We start from the raw sequence: 22,486 nt of genomic DNA, 5'->3' as shown, positions 1-22,486 counted from the left end.
ATGGGCATGGAAAGAAGGAGTAAGGGAGTTGTAAGATACAAAATTAGAAATTGGATGTTGAGTACAACTCCGCTTTGGCTTCCAAACAGCAACAGGTAAATCCAGATTGGGATCATAAGGAGGCTTACTAGGAGCATGAATGGGAGAACTCGGAACAGGTGCTGATTGAGTAGGTAGTGTGGTAGTGGTCTCTTTGTATAATGGTCCATGAGGAGGAAAAAACGTCCCCTGAGAATAATTCTTTAAATCTTTCTCCCCCTGAACTGGTTGCTGCTCAATCTGTCCCATTTCTTGTTCTTGACTTGTAATCCCATCCTCCAATTCCACAGAATAATCCTCTATAACAGGTACATGAACATCTAGAGGAACAATCAGTGGGACCTCTGAATCTGTACTTATGATCTCCCGCTGTAGAGGTTCCGGTGATGAAAAGTAGGCCTCGGATTCACGAAACACAACATCCATGGTAACAAATATTTTTCTGGTTGGAGGATGGTAGCATTTGTAGCCCTTCTGAGTAGCCGAGTAGCTAAGAAAAATGTCCCGAAGTCCCTTTGGGTCGAACTTACCATGAACATGGTGGTTTCGAGCAAACACCACACAACCAAAAATTTTTGGTGGTACAACAAAAGTCGAGGAGCCCAATAAAACATTTAACGGGCAGCGTCCTTCTAAGACTCTTGAGGGAAGCCGATTAATAAGATAAGTGGCTGTGAGGACCACATCACCCCAGAAACGAGGGGGAACAACCATATCAAACATCAGAGATCGAGCCATCTCAAGTAAATGCCTGTTCTTGCTTCAGCGACCCCATTCTGAGCAGGTGTCTCCACACAAGAGGTCTGATGGATAATCCCATGAGTTTCCAAGTATGACCGAAAGGCACCATCTATGTATTCTTTGCCATTGTCAGACCGAAGAATTCTTACCTTGGCATCAAACTGGGTTTGAACCATCTTATGAAATAGGGTAAAACAGTGGAAACATCACTCTTATTGTGCATCAAGTAGACCCAAGTGGTCCGACTACAACAATCAATGAAGGTGATAAACCACCGAAAGCCATAAGTAGAAACACACCGGGCATGGCCCCAAACGTCAGAATGAATCAAATTAAAAGGTGATAACTTCTGCTATCAGAAATAGGATAAACCGTCTGAGTTTGCTTGGCTAAAATGCAAGCATCACAAGAAAGATTAAATTTATTACATCGTTTAACCAAACTGGGGAAAAGATCAGATAAAACCCCTATAGGGGGATGGCCCAAACGTTTATGCCAATTATTCAATTCCAAAATTGCCGAATCAGATTCAGTAGAGGAAGACTGAGATGTCAAGGCTGCCGGAGCTCCATCAAGTACATACAGACCACCAACCACTTTACCACATGCAATCATATGACCCGTCTCCAAGTCCTGAAACAAGCAATGGTTGGGAAAAAAAGTCACTTTGCAATTTAAATCTCTGGTTATACTACTAATTGAAAGTAAATTAGTAGAGAATTTTGGAACATGCAAGACAGAGAAAAGGTAAAGAGAAGATGTGCACTGTACAGATCCCTTTCTCGAGATAGAAGAAAGAGATTTGTCAGCAACACGAACTTTAGTATGACCAGATAAAGGAGAATACTTGAAAAAAAGAGATGAAGAACCTGTCATATGGTCGGTTGCTCCCGAGTCAATCACCCAAGGATTGGGAATGACAAAGGAGCAGTTCCCACCAAATGAAATACCTGAAGAAGGAGTGGGAGGAGTAGTAGACGGCACAAAAACAACAGAGGCAGTCAATGAAGAGGATGTAGATGCCGAAGAAGACGTGTCCAAACGAGTCACAAGTCACCATATCCCTGAGATGATTGAGTTCAGCCATAAATTGAGAAAGAGACTGCGCAAGTTGTTCTTCAGTGGATGCCTGATTTGCACGTGTGCCAGTAGACCGATTGGAACCACCCCTGCCCCACCCCCGAGTATCTGCAGGGTGACCATGTAGCTTCCAACAACGATCCTTTGTGTGCCACTCCTTTCCACAATGATCACATTTAATAGGAGGACGATCCCCAGATGGCCGATCACTAGGAACAGAACGGGAAGTATTGCCACGAGCAGAAGACTGTGAACCAGAAATAAGAGCCGATCGTTCCTGAGGGACAGGATTAACCATGGCTATGCGTCGACTGTCCTTGGCAGAAAGAATTGCATATGCCTGCTCAAGAGTAGGTAGAGGATCACGATTCAGAATATTAGACTGGATCGGATCAAATTCAATATTGAGCCCAGCCAGAAAATCAAAAACACGAAGACTGTCTTCCCATTTTCTGTAAGCCGTTGCATCAGCAGCACTAGTTGCAGTAAAGGTGCCCAAAAAATCCAACTGTTGCCACAGAGTACACATGGTGTTATAATATTGTGAAAGGGACAACTCTAACTGCTTGGTAGAGTGAATCTTTTGACGAAGTTCATAGGACTGAGCGGCATTTGCAACTTGAGAATATGTGTCCTTGGCTGTTTTCCATATCTTGGCCGCCGAATCGAGAAGAAGATAACTTGTGACAATCTCTTGCTCCATGGAATTCACCAAATAGGACATAACCAGAAAATTAAAATTCTCCCACCGATCTTGGGCAGAACCAGTTTCAGCAGGCCTGACAGAGGCTCCAGTGATGTAGCCAGAGAGACCACGGGAACCGATTGCAAACAAGCATGAACGAGACCACAGGAGGTAATTGGCCCCATTTAACTTTATAGGACTGGCTGGAAAAGGAACAAAGTCACGCTGCGATGTGTCGTCAGGGCTAGAGGAAGCAGACGTGACGTCAGAGTTGTCAGGCATGGTGATTGGTCAGAAAAAAATAATAATGGAAAAAAAATCGCAGATTTGTTTACTGCATAGGCGAAAAAATTTTAGGGGAAAAAAGAGCCCTTGGTGGGAGACAACTCACCACCAAGGGAGGGTCTAAAAGGATCGCAAGGAGGCGGGAAGTCCTCTCGCGAGAAAAAAAGAGAGAGAGAGTCGCGGGAGGGAGGCGGTGGTGTGAGAAAAAGGTGGGGAAAGGCTGCTGGAGGGCTGGCGGGAGGTTGGCGGTGGTGTGAGGGGCTGGCAGTGGTGTGGAGTGCCGGCGGAAGACTGGCAGAGGTGCTGCTGCTAGGGTGACTTCACGATGGAGAGAAGAGAGAAAAAAAACAAAAAACAGAGAAATTTTTAGATCCCATATTCTCAGATTGGCTCTGATACCATGTTGAAATCCTTGAATAATGGCTTGTGAACAATGGGTCCACAGCCTCTTTATTTATAATCAGAGATCATTACAATAAAGGAAATAAAATCCTAGTCAAATCACATGTGCAACATGTGCATAATGAACCTGGACACTTTAATGTATCCGGGTCCGGGTCACGGATCAATGGGTAATCCGTGAATATTCAACACTTTTCACTCACCCGCCCATCCATTTATCTCGTTTGATTACATCACATCCTAAGTCCATGAATCTCTAACCAATCCAAAAGATCCATGCCCATCACCAACTCACATAGAACATTCCTAATGTAAAGCTAGGTTAGGGTTCACCCAGCCCCAATTAAACCCACAATAAATCACAGCAGTCAACTAATATTATCCCCAACAGCAGGGTTTACGCAAGGGCCAAAACTCAGAAGTAAGGCCTATGTTGTAGTCCAAAATCCAGCCACTCGATAGGGGCTGATAGCAAGGTCGAGTGCAATAGGATGCCCAGATTACAAGTTATCAACAGATCACAGAAATAGAAAATATGGATCAATGTGTAGAAACCAAACCAGTCAATAGAATGGAACCAAACTCAGGTCGAGTGGTGTTTTGCATAGAGGAGAAGCTATGCTCAAAGTTTCATTCAATTCTGATGGTGAGGTTGCGAGATATGGCAGCAACACCAAAATAGAAGGTTAGGAGTTATCTCACAAACCAGCATTTTGTTTGGGCTCCAATGAGGATCGAGTGGAGGCCTTGATGGTGGAAGGCTTTGCTGCAAATATGAAACAATTCTGATGGACAGAGGTGGAGTTATGGGATGGGAATGAAATTAGAAGGTTTGGTGTTATGGAACAATCCAGCTGATGGAATGGGGTAGAAGTGGGGATGATGGTGTGAGTTGATGCTCCAAAACTCTGCAACTTTGGATGGATGGATAAGGAGTTGTGCAGCCTTGAAGTTAGCAGCAGAACCCAGGCAGAACTGGCATCCGAGGGGTTGTTCAGCCTCTGTTTTGTCAGATCAGCAACAACAGCAACAGCAACAAGACTCAGAAGTGAAGGAGGGATCACAGCAGCCTTCGAATGGTGTTCTTCAGTAGCAGCAACAGACACAAGCAGCAGCGGTTCTACAGAGATCGAGCAGGGTATTAAAAGAGGAAAAGGGAGAAGATAGAAGAAGGGGTAGGGGAATGGCTCTCTCAGCCTGGGTCTCTCACTCACAGCTATCTCAGCTGTTGAAACAAGGAGGATCTCCATAATTCGATGGCAAGCTTGGGGCAGAAATTCTATTCTCAAAATTGTGTTCCTTCATTACAATAAGAGGCCTATTAATAACTTAGGCAAGCTTACAATAATAATAGAAACTTTCCAAAATAGAAACTAATCTAAAATAGAAACTCATGAAAATAGAAACTACTACATCCTAACTAAAATAGAAGGTAACTAAAATAGAAGGTAACTAAATTAGAAACTACTAGGCTTCATAATTCAGCCACATGCAAGGAACAAATTAGAAACTAATAAATATAGAAACCACTAAAGTGCACCAATCCTAGTTGACTGGTCAAAGGAGGATCTTAACAAAATCGTGGGGCATCTTTGGTCCTTGCTTGGCTGGCTTGAGTTGGTCCAGTTCTGGCCCAAAAGGGGACCTGGGTCGATGGGTCTTTTGCTTCTTCCTCTGACCAGAATCTACATCAATTCCTCCCCTTCGGTAATCCTAGATCAGAATGATGCCATATAGACATCATTCTGAGCATGTTCAAGAGTCAAGTTAGTCAACACATGTGAATCCCTCTCAAAGATGACGTACCCCAGTTTGACCCATTAAAAGATTACATTGGTGATTAACCAGACATCTCAGAAAAAAGAAAAAGAGAAAGAAAGAAAGAAGCCGAATCTCAGCAACCTCACATTGCATAGTGTCTAGCCTATTCAATATTGGGTTTCCTTCTATCTACACTATTTTGATCATTTCCTAATCCTGCATGTAGCTTCTCCAATGGAAGGAGTTTTGCAACCTCCACCCCCCCCCCCCCGGGCACCCAAAAAAAAAAAAAGTTCACCTTAAGTTTAGATTATTATAATCGAAAAAACCCTCGAGGTGTGAGCTCTACAAGATGATTTATCCTTATAAATGCAATCTGAAAATCCAGATTATGAATCTTAGATGCAAGCATATCCAATAATCAAACTATAATCAGATCTGAGATAAAGGAAACAACTGTGTTGTTAAGGGAAGAAATCAGATCGATAGAAGGGAGAGAAGAAGGATGAGATCGATCTTCTTGGGAGGAAGAAGAGAGAAGAAGAGAGAAGAAGAGAACAAAAGAGAAGAAATCAGGTTGGGAATACTAACCTCGTATGCATTGCTCAACAACATCTAAACTCTTAGAAAAAACTCATTCTTTACTCAAATCATCTCTAATTGATGGGGGATGTGTTACATATATAAAGCTCTAAAATCCCTAATTTGACTCATAAAAGGACTCCTAATCACTCTAATACATTCAATAAAGTAAATAAACTCAAAACATAACTCTATTTAGCTATCAAGTATCCTAATCTAATTCAAACACTCAACTTAGCTACTAATCCCATGTACTAACTTTATCCCCACTTTATGGGCTTATGAATTAGGCCCATTACAAGGAAATCCAAGAAAATCATAGGCTCAACCTATAATATAACTACCCAAAGGTCAATTTCAGCCCATTGGAATGCCACAAGCACCTTGGATATAGGCCTCCATACCGGATTAATGCCTAATGCAACTGCATCAATTCCCACGGTGTCGAGAAAAAAAACTCTCCCTCAGGTTTTGTAGAAGGGAAGAAATAGAAGAGCTCGAGAATGTCTCATGCTCCGCACCAGTATCACGAACCAGGTTCAGAAGATGAGGCATGGGTGACAAATCCTCGTCTTGAAATATTTTGGGAGTAACAAACTCAATATGTAGAAAATCCGTAATTATCATAGAGTTTGTTATTGTTTCACCCATATTAATCATCTCGTCTCCCTTAAATGTTATTTGCTGTCCCACGTCAGAGTGGTCTTCCTCTGGGGTTAACTCTTTTGGCTTTTCTTGTGGCTGCACTATTGGTGCCACCTCCTTTGGCTCCGAGCATACCTCGTGTACCAATCCTTGAAGAATGAATGCTTGGTGCATGTGACAAGGTTGTAGGATGCACAAATTTTTGTCATGATCAACAACACTCCTTCATGCTTCCAACCACTCTCGACCCACGTTAATAATATTCTTAGAAGAATCAAATGATTTACAATAAGCAACCATCACAATATTGGGAAATTGTGAATTCAACGAAAACATCATCCTCAAACTCAATAATGATTTCGTTAGTCTTTGATAACATCTCTACCACAAACCGTGAGATGAAATTGTCACTACCCATCATCTATGAGTAACATAGAAGTTTTCTGTTGGGCAAATGAACTCTGGTCTTAAAAACGTAGGTATCCACAGCCAAGTTCGGCTTTGATACCAAATAATGCAATCTGAAAATCCAGATTATGGATCTCAGATGCAAGCAAACCCAATAATCAAATTGCAATCAGATCTGAGATAAAGGAAGAAACTGTGTTGTTAAAGGAAGAAATCAGATCGATCTTCTTGGGATGAAAAGAGTGGAGAAGATAAAAGAAGAAATCAGGTTTGGGATACCAATCCCGTACGCACTGCTCAACAACATAGAAAAAAAAAATTATCCAGTCATCTCTAATTGATGGGATGATGTATTACACATATAAATGCCTTCTAAAATTCCAAATTTGACCCATAAAATGACTCCTTATGGCCATGGTATAAAATCTCGCGATATCTTGGCGATATATCGCCATATTTCGTAAATCTCGACATGTCCGAGATACGAAACACTTCCGAAACCAAAAAATACAATATCTCGTCGATATATCGTGAGATATCGACGATATATCGTGGATCTCACGATATATCGCGAGATATTGAAAAAGTGACAAATAGTGTCACACTAAAGGCCCCTTTTATACCATATTTCGCAGCTCTTGGTCGATATTTCGATCGAGAGCTGCTGAAAATCTATTTTTCTCTCTTCTTCCTCATTTTTTGCTTTTCTTCCTCCCTTCCAAGCCTCATCCAAGCATTGTTGAAGCTCCTTGTCGCCGGGAAGACGTCGGAGGGTCATCTAAGCTCATCATCCAAGCCTATTTTCATTATTTAAGGTAAATTCTATTTCTCTAAAACTATTTTTTTTAAAAATACTTTGTACAAATGTTGTTGGATGTTGATGATATTAATATATGTTACACCGGAGGCCGATCTACAGCCTCACGGTGTCGAAATTTTTTTCCCATATGTATTTTTTTTATTTTTTTTCTGGTTTTAGAAATTCATTTTCCTGCAACTAAAATAGGAAATAATTAGGGGTAATATGACTTAGATGGTAATGAATTAAATATATGTTAGACACCAATGGCCGATCTACGGCTTCACAGTGTCGGATTTATTTTTCTGTTCTTAAATAATTCTTTTAATTTTCGGAAATTAAGAAAAATATATAAAAATTAAGAAAACAGAAATAAATAAGGAAAAATATGAGTTTTAAGTTTAAAAAATAATGAAAAAATATGAAAGTTATTTCTATATGTTTTGAGATGCATTACATGTATATTATGTTTACTAATTTTTGGTTTTGTTGTGTTAGGTCAATACTTATATTAACATTATATATAAAAAATTGGTTTTCATTATGTGAAAAATATAAGGGTTAAGGGAAAAATATTAAATAACTATACAAGTGTATTAGTAATCTAAAAGTGTCAATTGAAGTGCATCTACATTAAGTTTTTTAATTATTTGTGTTACTTACATTGCAGTAAACAAGTATCATATCGGCGGATCGTGATGGACAACGTGCGAAGGGCAAGCAAAAGGTGGGGGAAAGTAGTCAACAAAGGGGGCGGAGGGAACAAAGAGAACAGAAGGAACAAGAGAGACCAACCAGCCAGCATAGGGGTGACATTGAATGGTTACATGGTACTCCCATTGATGGGGATAAGAGAAAATCTATATGTAACTATTGTCACATGCAATTTATGGGAGGTGGGTCCAGTAGACTTAAACAACATCTGACTGGAGGATCTAAAGATGTTGTACGTTGTCATATGGTCCCTACTGAAGTAGCCAGGGAGATTGGTGATAGTTTGAGGGGAAGAAAGAAGAGGAAGGCTGACAAGCAAAGGATAAGAGAACAACTTGAGGATACAGTGAGGAGTTCGATGGGAGGAGGAAGATGATACAATGATGATGATGATGATGACTCCTCTGATGATGATGACATTGCAGTACTTGATGACGTACAAACAGCAGAGGAGGCTAGGGATTTTAGGCGGACTGTTTCAAGGAGTAGAGTAAGTTTTCAAGATGATTAGCAGAGACAAAGAGTAGGGGGTAGTGGAGGAGCTGGCAGTTCTGGAGGTCCTAGAACTTTGAATCCTTTTAAAAGATCACAAAGTGTGAGGGCAGCCCCAACACCTCTACTAGTACCAGTACCACCATCAACATCTGATCCTAAATTGCATAAGAAGAAAGGAAGCAGTCAACCCAGAATCAAAGGAGCATGGAAGGGGATGAAGGGATTGGTTAAAGAATCAATAGCTAAGTGGATGCTATACCATACCATCCCAGCAAACACTGCACAAGGCCCCCATTATGATACCATGATAGATACCATTGCAGAGGCTGGCCCAGGATTCAAGGGCCCCACCCCATATGAGGTAATGAATGTTTATCTACCTCAACAAAAGAGTGAGATTGATGAGTACATTAGTGAGATGAGGAATATGTGGGAGACATATGGGGTGACTATAATGGTAGATGGATGGACTGGGCCTACAAGAAAGTCCATCATCAATTTCATGGTTTATTGTGATGGGAGGACAGTGTTCCTCAAATCTGTGGATGCATCCAAAGAGATAAAGGATGCAAAATATATTTACAGATTGTTAAAAGAAGTAGTGGAAAAAGATGTGGGTATTGAGAATGTTGTCCAGATTGTAACGAACAATGGAAGTAACTTCAAGCTGGCCGGTGAGAAGATGATTAACAATAGTAAGTACCGGCTCTTCTGGACTCATTGTGCAGCCCATTGCATTGACTTAATGCTAAAAGATATGGGAAAGTTAAAGTTGGTGAAGACTGTGGTTGAAAGTGCAAGACAAGTCACCAACTTTGTATACAACCACTCCTATGCACTCAATCTATTGAAGGAAAAATGTGGGGGTGACTTGGTTAGGCCTGGCATCACAAGATTTGCCACCAACTACATTGCCCTCAAAAGCATTGAGACAAAGAAGGCCGGGCTGAGAAGCATGTTTGCTTCTGAGGAGTGGTTTGAATGGAAGGGTTCCAAGACTGCAAATGGGAGGGAAGCACAAGCAACGATGTCATCCGAGGACTTCTGGACCAAACTAAGCAAAGTGGTGAAAGTTTTAGAGCCGGTAGTTAAAGTTCTACATGTTCTTGACTCCGCTCGAAGGGCCCAACCATGCCAGTCCTATATCTTGATAGACTTGATGAAAGATAGTGTCATAGTGTGGCTCCTCGCAGTAGCAAACACTTCTTAGATATCATAAATGCTCGCTGGGAGAATCAACTTATGCATCCACTGCATAAGGCTGGTGAGTAAATTTGTTTTTGTTTACTAATTTATAGTATTATTATTTACTAATTACCTATGCATTTGACAATACCTCTATTCTATATGTCATATTTCAGCATACTACTTGAACCCTAAGTATCAATATAACAATAGGCTTGGGTTGGAAACTCAACTTATTGATGCTATGAAACAATTAGTGAAGAAGTTGGAGCCAGATGGTGCACTACAAGCAATTTGCAACAATGAGGTGAGTTCATTTGGAAACTCAACTTATTGATGCTTTCAAATAAATAGTAAAGAAGTGCTTACTAATTTTCCACATGGGTGTAGATCAAGGTATTTAGGGATGCATTGGGAAGTTTTGGAACTGAGGCTGCGATACAAGGCAGAGCACGTGGTGATGCTGGTAATTCTTTTAAGTTTTAAATTACATATGTATTGAAATTTGAAAGTTGAAAGTTGAAACAACATTTGACACGTCTTTTTTGTTGTAAACTTGTAATGCAGCTGAATGGTGGGTGTTGTATGGGGAATCGGCTGAAAACTTAAGAAGAATAGCAATTAAAGTCCTTGCCCAAACATGTTCTGCATCTGGTTGTAAGAGGAACTGGAGTACCTTTGCACTCATCCACTCCAAGAGGCGCAACAGATTGGGGTCTCAACGTTTATCTGACATGGGGTATGTGCACTACAACTTGAGGCTGAAACTGCAACACATACGTATGGGACATGAGGGACAGAGGGGCACCATTGATCTAGCTGACATCTTTCAAGTTGACTCAGACAATGAGGACCCTATTGTGGATTGGGTGAGGGATAGAGGTGAGCCAGTGTTGAATGAGGAGGGAGGTAGGCCCGACCCCATGATAGCTTCTGAGATTGGTGCTGATGTGGATGAGTATATGGCTGACAAGGGTCAGATACATGCAAGGGAAGCCTCACCCATACCATTCCAGCCCACTGGTGGCAATGTTGCTGATGATGAAGACTGGTCTAAGTCCTCAAATGATAATGATGGTGATGATGGTGATGCTGGTGGTGGTGATGTTGGTGGTGGTGATGCTGGTGAAGAATTTGACGGCATGCAAGAGCGTTATGTGGTAGGCCAGGAGGCCCAGGATACGGCACCTATAGAGCCACTCCGATTCACTGGAGAGACACAGTTTGATCATGCCACACAAGATACGGACCACGGAGCACGTGCCCCCGCACCCCAACCCTCGAGAGGCCCCCTACATACATACAACAGGAAGCGTAGGGGTCGACAAACACAGTTGCAACTTGATCACATGGACATTGATAACCTATCTAGCTCTGTTGGTGGTTTGAGTATGGGTGATAGGGAGGGAGGACCGACTGGACATTGGCGTGCCCCATCTTTTGACGCACATACCACTCCATTGGCATCGGATTATGGTGCATCACAACCTTACGGTGGATATGGATATGGATCATCATCATATGGGCAGTTTAGTGGGGTAGGGGACTATGACTACCAGTCCCAGTCCCAGGGACATACTGGATCATCTTTTGTAGATAACATCTTTGCATACCCTAGCGGACCTAATTACCAACCTCACCAGCCATACATGCAGCCAATGCCATCGCCTCTTGCGCCGGCGCCAACATCATATCACAGTGGATCATCTTCTTCACGGACTGGATCGATTGGTAACCCTAGTTTATATCCTAGGATAGGTTACCTACAGTATGTTAATGATTCCATTTACGTGACACTTGTGGATGACTACACTCGTTTCTTCTCCGATTATATACCATGGTCCACATATGTCCTTCAAACAGACAGCAATGGACGTCGACTCCAGCGAGGCATGAGTGGGATTGATCCAGGGAGGCACAGCAACTACTATTAGTAGTTTAGCACTTGTAATTTGTAACTTAAGTTGTGATTTCATTAATCTATGTGTATTTAATTATTTATACATTAGGGTCGGCGACCGTATGTTAATCAAGGGTGCAAGCCCAAAACACCAATTTGAATTCACATTTTTACAATTTTATGGTTTAAATGTGTTTATTAAGCTTAAATAAGGTTGTCCATGAAGTTTCAGGCCTAGATATGGCCAAATACCCCCCGAGATGGACCCCCGAAATATTGCAGAAAATATGCAATATTTCGGTCATATTTCGCGATATCTCGGATATTTCGGATATCTCGGTAGGCCTGAGATACCGATATATCGCGAGATATAGTACTATGTTTATGGCTCTAATACACTCAAAACATAACTCTATCTACCTATTAAGTATCTTAAACTAACTCAAACACTCAACTTAGCTACTAATGCCGTGTACTAACTTTATGCCCACTTTATGGGCATATGAATTAGACCCATTACAATAAAACCGAAAAATAAAAGGCCCAACCTATAATATAACAACCCAAAGGGCAATTTCAGCCCATTAGACTACCACAAGCACTTTTGGGCCTCCCAAGCTTGGATGTAGGCCTCCATACGGGATTAATGCCTAATGCAACTGCATCATTTCTCTTAAATAACAAAGTAGGGGATGTTCTTACAAGAAGAATTATACACGGGGTGTCAAGTATCGGTATCGGTCAGCGTGTCAAGAGGGTGGTTTTAAGAGACGTCTCGGATACGTATAGGAGAGACGCAAGATACGCTAAGATACACATAGAAATGCTTAACACATGGATATGCTTAGAATACACGCAAATTTTATTTTGATGCATAATACACCTGAAGTAAGAAATAATTAGGTCCGGCCTTAGGATGTTAGTAGTCGGATCCAATATCTGCCACATGGCAGATTAGGGGGAGCCCTAATTTTGAACTCAATCAGAGTTAGCCACGTGGCAGCATAAAGCTTTAAACATTCATTATATTTAGAAAAACAAATACATGGTTAAAAAAACATGGGAAAGATACCAATACATGGGTGATGTAACTATTGAGCTTTGCTATGAAAATTGGCCTGTAACCAATCTAGACCATGCCCTTCCTACTCAACGGTTGGATTTTCCAAATCATCCTTCCTTGTGGCCAATTAAATGGCAGTGCATAAGCTTCCATGGAGGTACCCTAGGTTAAAGATTACCTTAGATATAAACGGACAAAGGGGGGGAGGTAAAGTTGGTGGAGAAACCCCCCACAGCTCCACCGTGACTGCAACCTGCTATCATCGTCTCCTGCTGCCGCCGTCACCATCATAGACACCGGACGCCACCGCCACTGCACAGTTGATTTCTCCTCTTCCTTCTTGCTGGTGGCTACTGCTGCTGCTGTTGACCGGTGGCAGCGGCTGCTGGTGGTGGTAGTGGTAGTGGCCAGTGGCGGAGGCTGCTGCTGCTGCTGCTGCTTCCAGTGGCGTTAACTCTGTTTCCGCCTCTGCAGGTTTCAGGCTCTCGGGAAGATGATGTCAAAACGTATTGAACTGTATCAGGTTGTATCAACCCGTATCAACCATGTCGGGTCAATAAAACCTGAGAAAATTATTTTTTATTTCTGTATCGTGTCTACCAGGTATCGTATAGGTGTCTACAGATACTGATATGTATATTGATACTAAACACCTTGATTATACAAACACTCATTGGGATCCAGACAGGCAGACAACAACAAAATGGAATTGACCAATTATTCTAATATATGTGGCAAAAGGATCAGAAATAGTCAAACAGGTCCACAACTTACAGAAATCCTATATAACGAGACTTTTGATATCATAAAGAAAAGAAAATACAGGTCATCTGAGCCTCTGGAATAATGTGGAACAAGAGGTTATTACCAATCATATAAAATGAATTGGAGTCTGGAAGTAAAGATGATTATTTTCTCTTGCAGAAAACATGATGCAAATATACAACCTCAGAATTCCAGAATTTTTTTCTAGCACCCAAGAGTAATCAATAATGGCCATCATTGAAGAATCACCTGAAGATAAATGCTTGTCTCGAATTGGCTCTTCAGTGCATACTCATTGTAAACTGAGGCCAAAGATGGAACAGTCACCTGCACATCAATATCCTAAAATAAGTCTCCACCATACACTAACAGTTCTTCTTGACGACAGCATTAATACTGCTAAACCATTATCTGATTCTAGTTCACATTTGCTTCATTTTAGATGAATTCTAATTGGTTCATTGGTTGCCCTTTATATTTCTCAACTTGGAAAGAAAGATGATAAAAAAAGGTTGGGGGAATAAGAAAAGAAAATTGATAGCTATAGGAGTGGCCAATTTCAATCAACCCGTCCAACCCACCCGAAAGGTGAGGGCTGGCTGTCTGGGGACAGGAAGGTCTGAACGGCATTTCTGTTACTGGTGATCCAGCCATTCTCAACCCAATCCAACCCAAGTCCATTAACAATTGGGTCAAGATGGGTTCACCCATTAATTCAAGTGGTAACTAAGTGGGGTAAGGGTTCAACCCATTATATCCTAATAAGACTCTCAATTAACAGTGGAAGGCACTCTCGATTCTTGATTAACAGTTAAAAAATCTTAAACCAGGGAAACGATCCTAATCATGACACCAACTCAATTAACAGTGGAAGCTACTCCGAAGAAATCCTCACTGGTTCGGATGTGAGCACCCGAAGATTTTGATGGTATCCAGTATCCACCCTTTGCTCCAGTTCCAAGCGAGTACATCACCACATTCTCTGATTGTCTTTTGTTTCGATAGATTGAGTGGTTTGATCTCATTGGAGTTCTCATTTCATTGTTGTCTTGTGATTTGGGTCCGTGTTTTTTGCTCTTGAATAACAAATTTTTATTTCTTCAACCTCACAACAGTGTGTTTTGAGACAACTTTAACAACCAGTCTGACCAATTGGATTCCAGTCGACCTGAAATTTAGACGCAGGTCAAAGGTACCCTGTCTGACCAAGCAGTGACAGAAAATTGAATTTTTCTAAGGATTTAGAATATGCACTGGAACTGGTTGCAGAAAGTAGGGAAACAGAGCTGGTAAGAAAAGTTGATCAGTATATGGATGGATTAGCATGAAATCAACAATAGAAATGGAGAAGGAATAGTACCAGAACTTTAAATTCCAAGAACAAGAAGAAGAAGAAGATAAAGGAGAATCAGGGAGACACTAATCCAAGAATCAGAGGAGAATCATAAAACTAGAATCAATCTCAAAGGCCACCTTGGTTCAACAGCTAAACAGCCATAGAAACAACTGATTTTGGCTCTGGTTTTGTTGTTCTCTTGATCGCTTCTGAATTTGTTGAGGAATTGAGTCTAATTTAACATGATTTCAGCTCCATAATGTTGTCTGTTTGAGATACCTATTACATTAAATGGGTCATAAATTGGTTCACGGGTGGGTAAGGGTTGTGAATGGCTTAATTGCTGTGAATGGGTAATAATTGGGGGTCCAGTTGGGTTCCCTCCAACCCAACCCACTCATTGGCCATCCCTCAATAGCTACTAAAGAAATATATTTCAAAGAAGCACCATACCACCTGCATCTATGCAATGGATCTTTAAAACTAATAGTACAAGTTCAATGAAATACAAAGAACAAACAAGATAAAGTGACTTTAAAACTAATAGTATAACTGTATAAGTGCAATGGAAATACAAAGAACAACAAGATATAGTAAGGTTATTAATCTAGTGATGCAGCCAGCCTGATGGAATATTGTGTATAAGGTTATTAATCTAGTGATGCAGACAGCCTGATGGACTATTGTGTAGTTGGATTTGAGCTTACTGTGATATGGATTTTGGGTTACTCTATAATGAGCCATGGACGCCCCAGTAAGGAGTGAAATGATCCTGATTGAAGGAGCTAAAAGAGCTAGGGGCAAGCCTAAAATGACCATAAGAGAAGTTGTGAGGAAGGACATGCATAGTCTAGGTCTAGTATGACCTCGGATAGAACCTATTGGAGAGTAGGATCCATGTACCAGACCCCATTTAGCTGGGATTCTCCTGTCTTGCTGGGCTGTGCCTCTTTCCTCCTACTAACTTTCATCCTTCATTTTTCTTTTTTTCTCGTTTTCTTTTTATTTTCCATCTTTCATTTGTATTTTTCCATTTTGTATTTCTCATCTCTTTCCCTAATTTTTAGACCTCAATTTCGCTACGCCATTTTGATTGGATCCGTGTAGCCGACTCCATTAAGTTGGGATAAGGCTGAGTTTGTTTTGTTGTTGTTGTAATGGGCTGGGTTTAAGTTTTAATCTTTGGTTTCAAGTAGAATCCTTGGTAGATACAACAACAACAACAACTCAGCCTTATCCCAACTAAATGGGGTGGGCTACATGGATCCTTTCCAAACAAAGTAGGGGAAACTGAGGTCCTCACAAAAGGAAAGGAAAGTAAGAGAAATGAAGAATAAATAAATAAAAAAATAAATAAAAAGAAGAAATGAGATAAGAAAAGTTAGAAATGAAAAATGAAAGAGGAAATAGGATAGCCCAGGCAGTCAGGAAAATCTCAGCTATATGTTATCCACAACGTGGATCCTTGCCCTCCAATAAACTCTATCTGAGGTCATACTTGGCACAAGACCTAGACTATGCATGTCATTCTTCACAACCTCACTTATGATCATTTTAAGCCTGCCCCTAGCTCTTTTAGCTCATTCAATCGGAACCAGATCACTCCTCCTTACTGGGGCATCCCCAGGACTCCGTTGCACATTGCCAAACCATCTCAGGCGACATTCTCGAAGCTAGTCACTAATCGGGGCAACTCCTACATCAGCACTAATACGTTCGTTCCTCACTTCATCCTTCCTAGTTTTGTCGCACATCCATCTAAACATCCTAATCTCTGCGACACAGTTTCGCTATATAACACTTCTTAACTGCCCAACATTCCATCCCATACATCATAGCAGGTTGGACAACAACCCTATAAAACTTTCCTTCAAGCTATAAAGGAATGTGTCGGTCACACAGCACTCCGGCCGCACCTCTCCACTTCATCCCTCCCACTTTGATTCTTTGTGAAACATCATCATCTATATCACCATCTTTGTGTATGATAGATCCCAGATATCTAAAATAGTCACTTGGTGGTATCTCTCTCTCCTCAATTTTCACCATGTCAACATCCAACATAGTGTGACTAAAGTTGCACATCATATACTTCGTCATTGATCTACTAATCTTAAAGCCCTTTGATTACAAGGTCAATCTCCACACCTCTAACTTAGCGTTAATCCCTGCTTTTGTCTCATCCACCAAAACGATATCATCGGCGAAGAGCATACACCAGGGTACCTCATCTTGGATGTCCTTGGTTAATTCATTCATGATAAACGCAAACAAATAAGGGCTTAGGGCTGATCCTTGATGTAACCCAACCGTAATTGGGAATTCCTTGCCTTAGCTTCCCACAAAATCTCACCTAGTCACCACACCCTCATACATATCTTTAATTACATCTATTTACTCGACACCCCTCTCTTCGCAAGCACATACTGGATTAAATCTGTAGGGACTCTATCATAGCTTTCTCCAGGTCAATAAAGACCATATAGAGGTCCTTCTTACCATGGAACTAAATTTCGTGAAATTTCACCGATATTTCGGTGAATTTTGGAATTTTTGTTAAGGCCGAGACGAAATGTGTAAACGAAATGAAAAAGTAAAAAATTTTGACGAAATATCGTGATATTTCGGCCATGGGCCGATAAATCACCGAAATGTTACAAATGACCACTAAAAGGTCACGTGACCTAGGACATAAAAACACCATTTCACAAGTCTCAGTCGATATATCAACCGAGACCTGCAAACCTCTTATTTCCTCTTCTCTTTGCTCATTTCTTCTCTTCTCTTTGGTTTTCTTCCACTCTCCAAGCATTGTTCTTCATCGTTTTCGACAGATTATCGCCGGAAACACGTCGGAGCCTCATCCAAGCACATCCTCCAAGTATTTTTCATTATTTAAGGTAATTCTTTTTTCTCTAAAACTAATTTTTTTGAAAATAATATGTTCAATATATGTTGGATGATGATGAAATATTTATATGTTAGACACTGAAGGCCAATCTACAACCTCACGGTGTCAAAAAAAATTTTCCATATGTATTTTTTTTTTAAATTTTCTGGTTTTAAAAATTGATTTTCCTACAACTAAAATAGGAAAAAATTAGGGGTAATATAACTTAGATGGGGATGAATTAAATATATGTTAGACACCAATGGCTGATCTATGGCTTCACGGTGCCTAACTTATTTTTCTGCTCATAAATAATTATTTTTATTTTCAAAAATTAAGAAAAATCTTTAAAAAATAATAAAAAAAGAAATAAATAAGGAAAAATATGAGTTTTAGGTTTGAAAATTCATGAAAAAATATGAAAGTAATTTCTACATGTTTTGAAATGCATTAGATATATATTATGTTTAATAATTTTCGGTTTTGTTGTGTTAGGTCAATATTTATATTAAAATTATATATAAAAAAGTGTTTTTAATTATGAGAAAAATATAAGGGTTAGGGGAAAAATATTAAATAGCTATACAATTGTTTTCGTATTTTAAAAGTCAATTGAAGTGCTTCTACATTAAGTTTTTAATTATGTGTTTTACTTACATTGCAGTAAACAAGTATTATTATGGCAGATCGTGAAAGACAACGTGCGAAGAGAAAGCAAAAGTTAGGGGAAAGTAATCAACGGAGGGGGCAGAGGGAGCAGAGAGAACAGAGAGAATAGAGCCCAGCCAACCGACATAGGGGTGACATTGCATGGTTACATGGCACTCCAATTGATGGGGATAAAAGAAAATCCCAATGTAACTATTGTCACATGCAGTTTTTGGGAGGTGGGTCCAGTAGACTTAAACAACATCTGACTAGAGGATCTAAAGATGTTGTAGGTTACCATAAGACACATGTGCAAGTAGCTAGGGAGATTGGTGAGAGTTTGAGGGGAAAGAAGAAGAGGAAGGCTGACAAGCAGAGAATAAGAGAACAACTTGAGGATGCAGTGAGGAGTTCAATGGGAGGAGGAGGACAATACCATGATGATGATGATGATGACTCCTCTGATGATGATGAGGACATTGCAGTACCTGATAAGACACAAACAGCAGAGGACGCTAGGGACTTTTGACCATAGTTCGAGAACTTGTTTCGTTTCGGTATTTCGAGCTGACCGAAATATCCGAAATATTCAAAATTTCGGATATTTCGATCGAAATATTGTATTTTTTCTGGTATGTTTCGATAGGTCATTTCGGTGGGTTTTAGGCCAAGTTAAGGCCTGAAACTTCATGGAAATCCTATTTTAGGCTATATAAACACATTTAAATGTTCAAATTGCAAAAATAGTCACCCAAAATGGTGTTTTGGATGTGCACCATTGATTGGCAACGTACGGTCGAACCCTAATGTATAAGTGTATAACTTAGTTAATTACACATTTACACATACACATTGTACATTAAAGTATTAAACAAGTAAATTGACTTGGACCTAAGTTGGAAACATAATGACTCATAAGTTAAGTCATAAATCATAATATTAAGTACGTAAGACATCAAGTCAATAACAAGTTAACAAATAACAACTTAAGAGTTAAGATTTAAGAAGATGATATCAAACATTCCAAATCATAATATGTCAATATCCCCAATTGTCCCCTACAAGGCTACAAGTCAAGTAGTCAACTAGTCATCATTCATCTCAAATGTTTACAAATTTGCTAATAATAACTACTCCGCCGTCCAGGATCAACCCCACTCATGGTCTGCTGGAGCCGACATGTATTGCTCTCCGACTGTAGGACAAATGCATGCCACGTCATAGTCTGGGAGAAGAAGCGAGTGTAGTCATCCACAGTGGCCATGTAAACTGCATCATCAACATGCTGAAGGTAACCTATCCTAGGATATAGGCCACCAAACTATGAAGAAGTACTACCCACTGATCTACTATGATATGAGTCATATGACGGCTTTGGGAGCATGTACGGGTTGTACGGCTGCGACTGGTGGGTTAGGTAGCCAGTGTAGGAAAAGAAGTCATGCACAAAAGACGATCCACTATATCCTTGTGAGTGGGAGTCATACTCAAAACTGGGAATGGATGGAGAAGATATAGGCTGCTGCCCCCAAGGGTACTGCCCAGAATGCCCTTCGCCACATGGATGTGAATGAGATGAACCATGCTCTGATTGTGTTGGAGATGGACTGCTGTCTACATGAAAAGATGGGGCACGGAAATGCCCACTCGATCTACTGTCTCTATCGCCAATACTCAATCCACCAACAGAGCCAGATAGGGCATCAATGTCCATAAGCTCAGCCTGCCTACTAGTACCACTACCACGACCACCAGGACGGGACTGGCCACGCTGCTTTCTCGAGTAGGTCGAGGTAGACGATGTGGGCCGTGTGGCTGGTGTGGGGCTGGTGGGGGCACGGACTGCCTCTTGCTGCTCTTGTACCACAAACGGGACTCAAGTTCCCTCATATGCTTGACCACCATCACCATCATCATCACGTCCATCATTACCTTCATCATCACCTCCATCATCACCATCTCCACCACCACCATCTCCACCAGATGACATAGACCAATCTTCATCCTCCTCATCAACACCACCAGTAGACTGGAAAGGTATGGGTGACGCGTCCCGTGCATGTACCTCACCCTCTGCAGCCATGAAGTCATCCACATCAGCTTGTATGTGTTCAGCTATCATGGGGTTAGGTCTACCTCCAGGCTGATCTAACACTGGCTCACCTCTATCCCTCACCCAATCAACAATAGGATCTTCATCATCTGACTCCACCTGGAAAATGTCGGCGAGATCGATATTTTCCCTGATACCCTCTTGTCCCATGCGTATGTGTTGCATCTTCAACCTCAAATTATAATGCACATACACTACGTCAGAGAGACGTTCAGAACCCAATCTATTTCTCCTCTTGGAGTGGATGAGAGAAAATGTACTCCAATTCCGTTCACAGCCAGATGCTGAACATGTCTGGGAGAGAACCTTGATTGCTATTTTTCTTAAATTGTTTGCCAAACCCCCATACAACACCCACCATTCAGCTGCATTACAACAAAAGAAACATGTCACCTTCATTTCAAAAGAATAAGATATTGAATTGAGTAATGACTAATGAAGTAATGACTAATGAGTACCGGCATCACCGCGTGTCCGGCCTTGCTGTGCAGCTTCGGTTCCAAAACTTCCCAATGCATCCCTAAAAGTCTTCAACTATAATCATTTGGAAAATATTTAAAATTAGTAATGACTCGTTACAATTTAGTATTGAATTGAGTAATTCCAAATGAATTATAACTTATAAGACTCACTTCATTGTTGCATATCGGCTGTAATTTACTATTCGGCTCCAACTTGGCAACTACTTCTTTGACTACATCAATAAGACTATTATTCAACCCAAGCCTATGACTGTATTGGTACTTGGGGTTCAAATAATATGCTGAAATTGACATTACATATTCACTAGTCAGTAATATATCCTTCAAATTAACTTTAAAAGATGTAATTGCATAAAAAAAAAAGAGTGTACACTCACCAGCATTATGCAGTGGATGCATAAGTTGATTTTCCCAACGCTCCTTGATAATTTTGAGAAAGTGTTTGCTACCTCGTGGATTTGCATTGTAAACACCTTCATTCATCAAGTCTATGGCAGCATATAGATGTGGCATGGTTGGTCCCTTGATAGCAGAATCAACTATATGCAAAACCTTGACCACTGAGTCCAGAAGTTATACCACTTTATGCAACTTAGACCAAAAGTCATCTGATGAAATTGTAGCTTGTGCTTCCCTACCACCATGGGTATTGGACCCATTCCAGTTGAACCAGTCTTCGGAAGCAAACATTGATCTCAGTCCAGACTTCTTGGTTTCTATACTCTTGAGTGCAATGTAGTTGGTGGCGAATCTAGTTATGCCTGACCTCACTAAGTCACCCCCACACTTCTCCCTCAAGTGGTTTAGTGCAAACCCATGGTTGTAGACAAAGTTGGTCATTTGCCTTGCCTTTTCCACGACATGTTGTACCAATTTGATCTTTCCCATGTCCTTCAACATGAGGTCTATACAATGGGCAGCACATGGAGTCCAAAACAACCGGTACTTATTGTTTTGCATCAACCTCTCACCGGCACTCTTGTAGTTGCTTCCGTTGTCCGTTACAATTTAGTCAACGTTCCCCACTCCTACATCTTCTACCACTTCCTTCAGCAATTTGTAGATATACTTTGCATCCTTTTTCTCCTTGGATGCATCAACAGACTTCAGAAAGACTGTCCTCCCATCACAATACACCATAAAGTTGATGATGGACTTTCTTGCAGGACCAGTCCAACCATCACACATTATGGTCACCCCATAGTTCTCCCACAGCCCCCTCATTTCATTGATGTAGTCTTCAAGTTCTCTCTTCTGTTGGGGCAAATACATATTCATAATCTCATATGGGGTGGGCCCCTTATACCCTGGGCCAGCCTCTGCAATGGAATCTATCATAGTCTGATAAAAGGGGCCTTGTGCTGTGTTTGCTGGGATGGTATGGTATAACATCCACTTAGCTATAGATTCCTTCACCATCCCCTTCAGATTTTTCCATGCTCCCTTGATTTTTGGTTGTTTGTTGCCT

General features: G+C 40.8%; 1 protein-coding gene across 1 annotated transcript in view; it reads right to left on the bottom strand.

The window, feature by feature from the left end:
• The window catches only part of LOC122671979 (CMP-sialic acid transporter 2-like), a 75,506-nt gene that overhangs the window by 12,867 nt on the left and 40,153 nt on the right, over window positions 1-22,486 (bottom strand). The window contains exon 8 of the mRNA XM_043869480.1: window positions 13,799-13,876. Coding sequence (XP_043725415.1) covers window positions 13,799-13,876 — 78 coding nt within the window. The remainder of the gene's footprint in view (window positions 1-13,798; window positions 13,877-22,486) is intronic.

The sequence above is a fragment of the Telopea speciosissima genome, chromosome 8 (genome assembly GCF_018873765.1).
Source record: "Telopea speciosissima isolate NSW1024214 ecotype Mountain lineage chromosome 8, Tspe_v1, whole genome shotgun sequence".
In the NCBI taxonomy this organism is placed as follows: domain Eukaryota; kingdom Viridiplantae; phylum Streptophyta; class Magnoliopsida; order Proteales; family Proteaceae; genus Telopea; species Telopea speciosissima.
The sequence above is the reverse complement of the archived record's forward strand: the minus strand, read 5'-3'. Positions and strand labels throughout refer to the sequence as shown.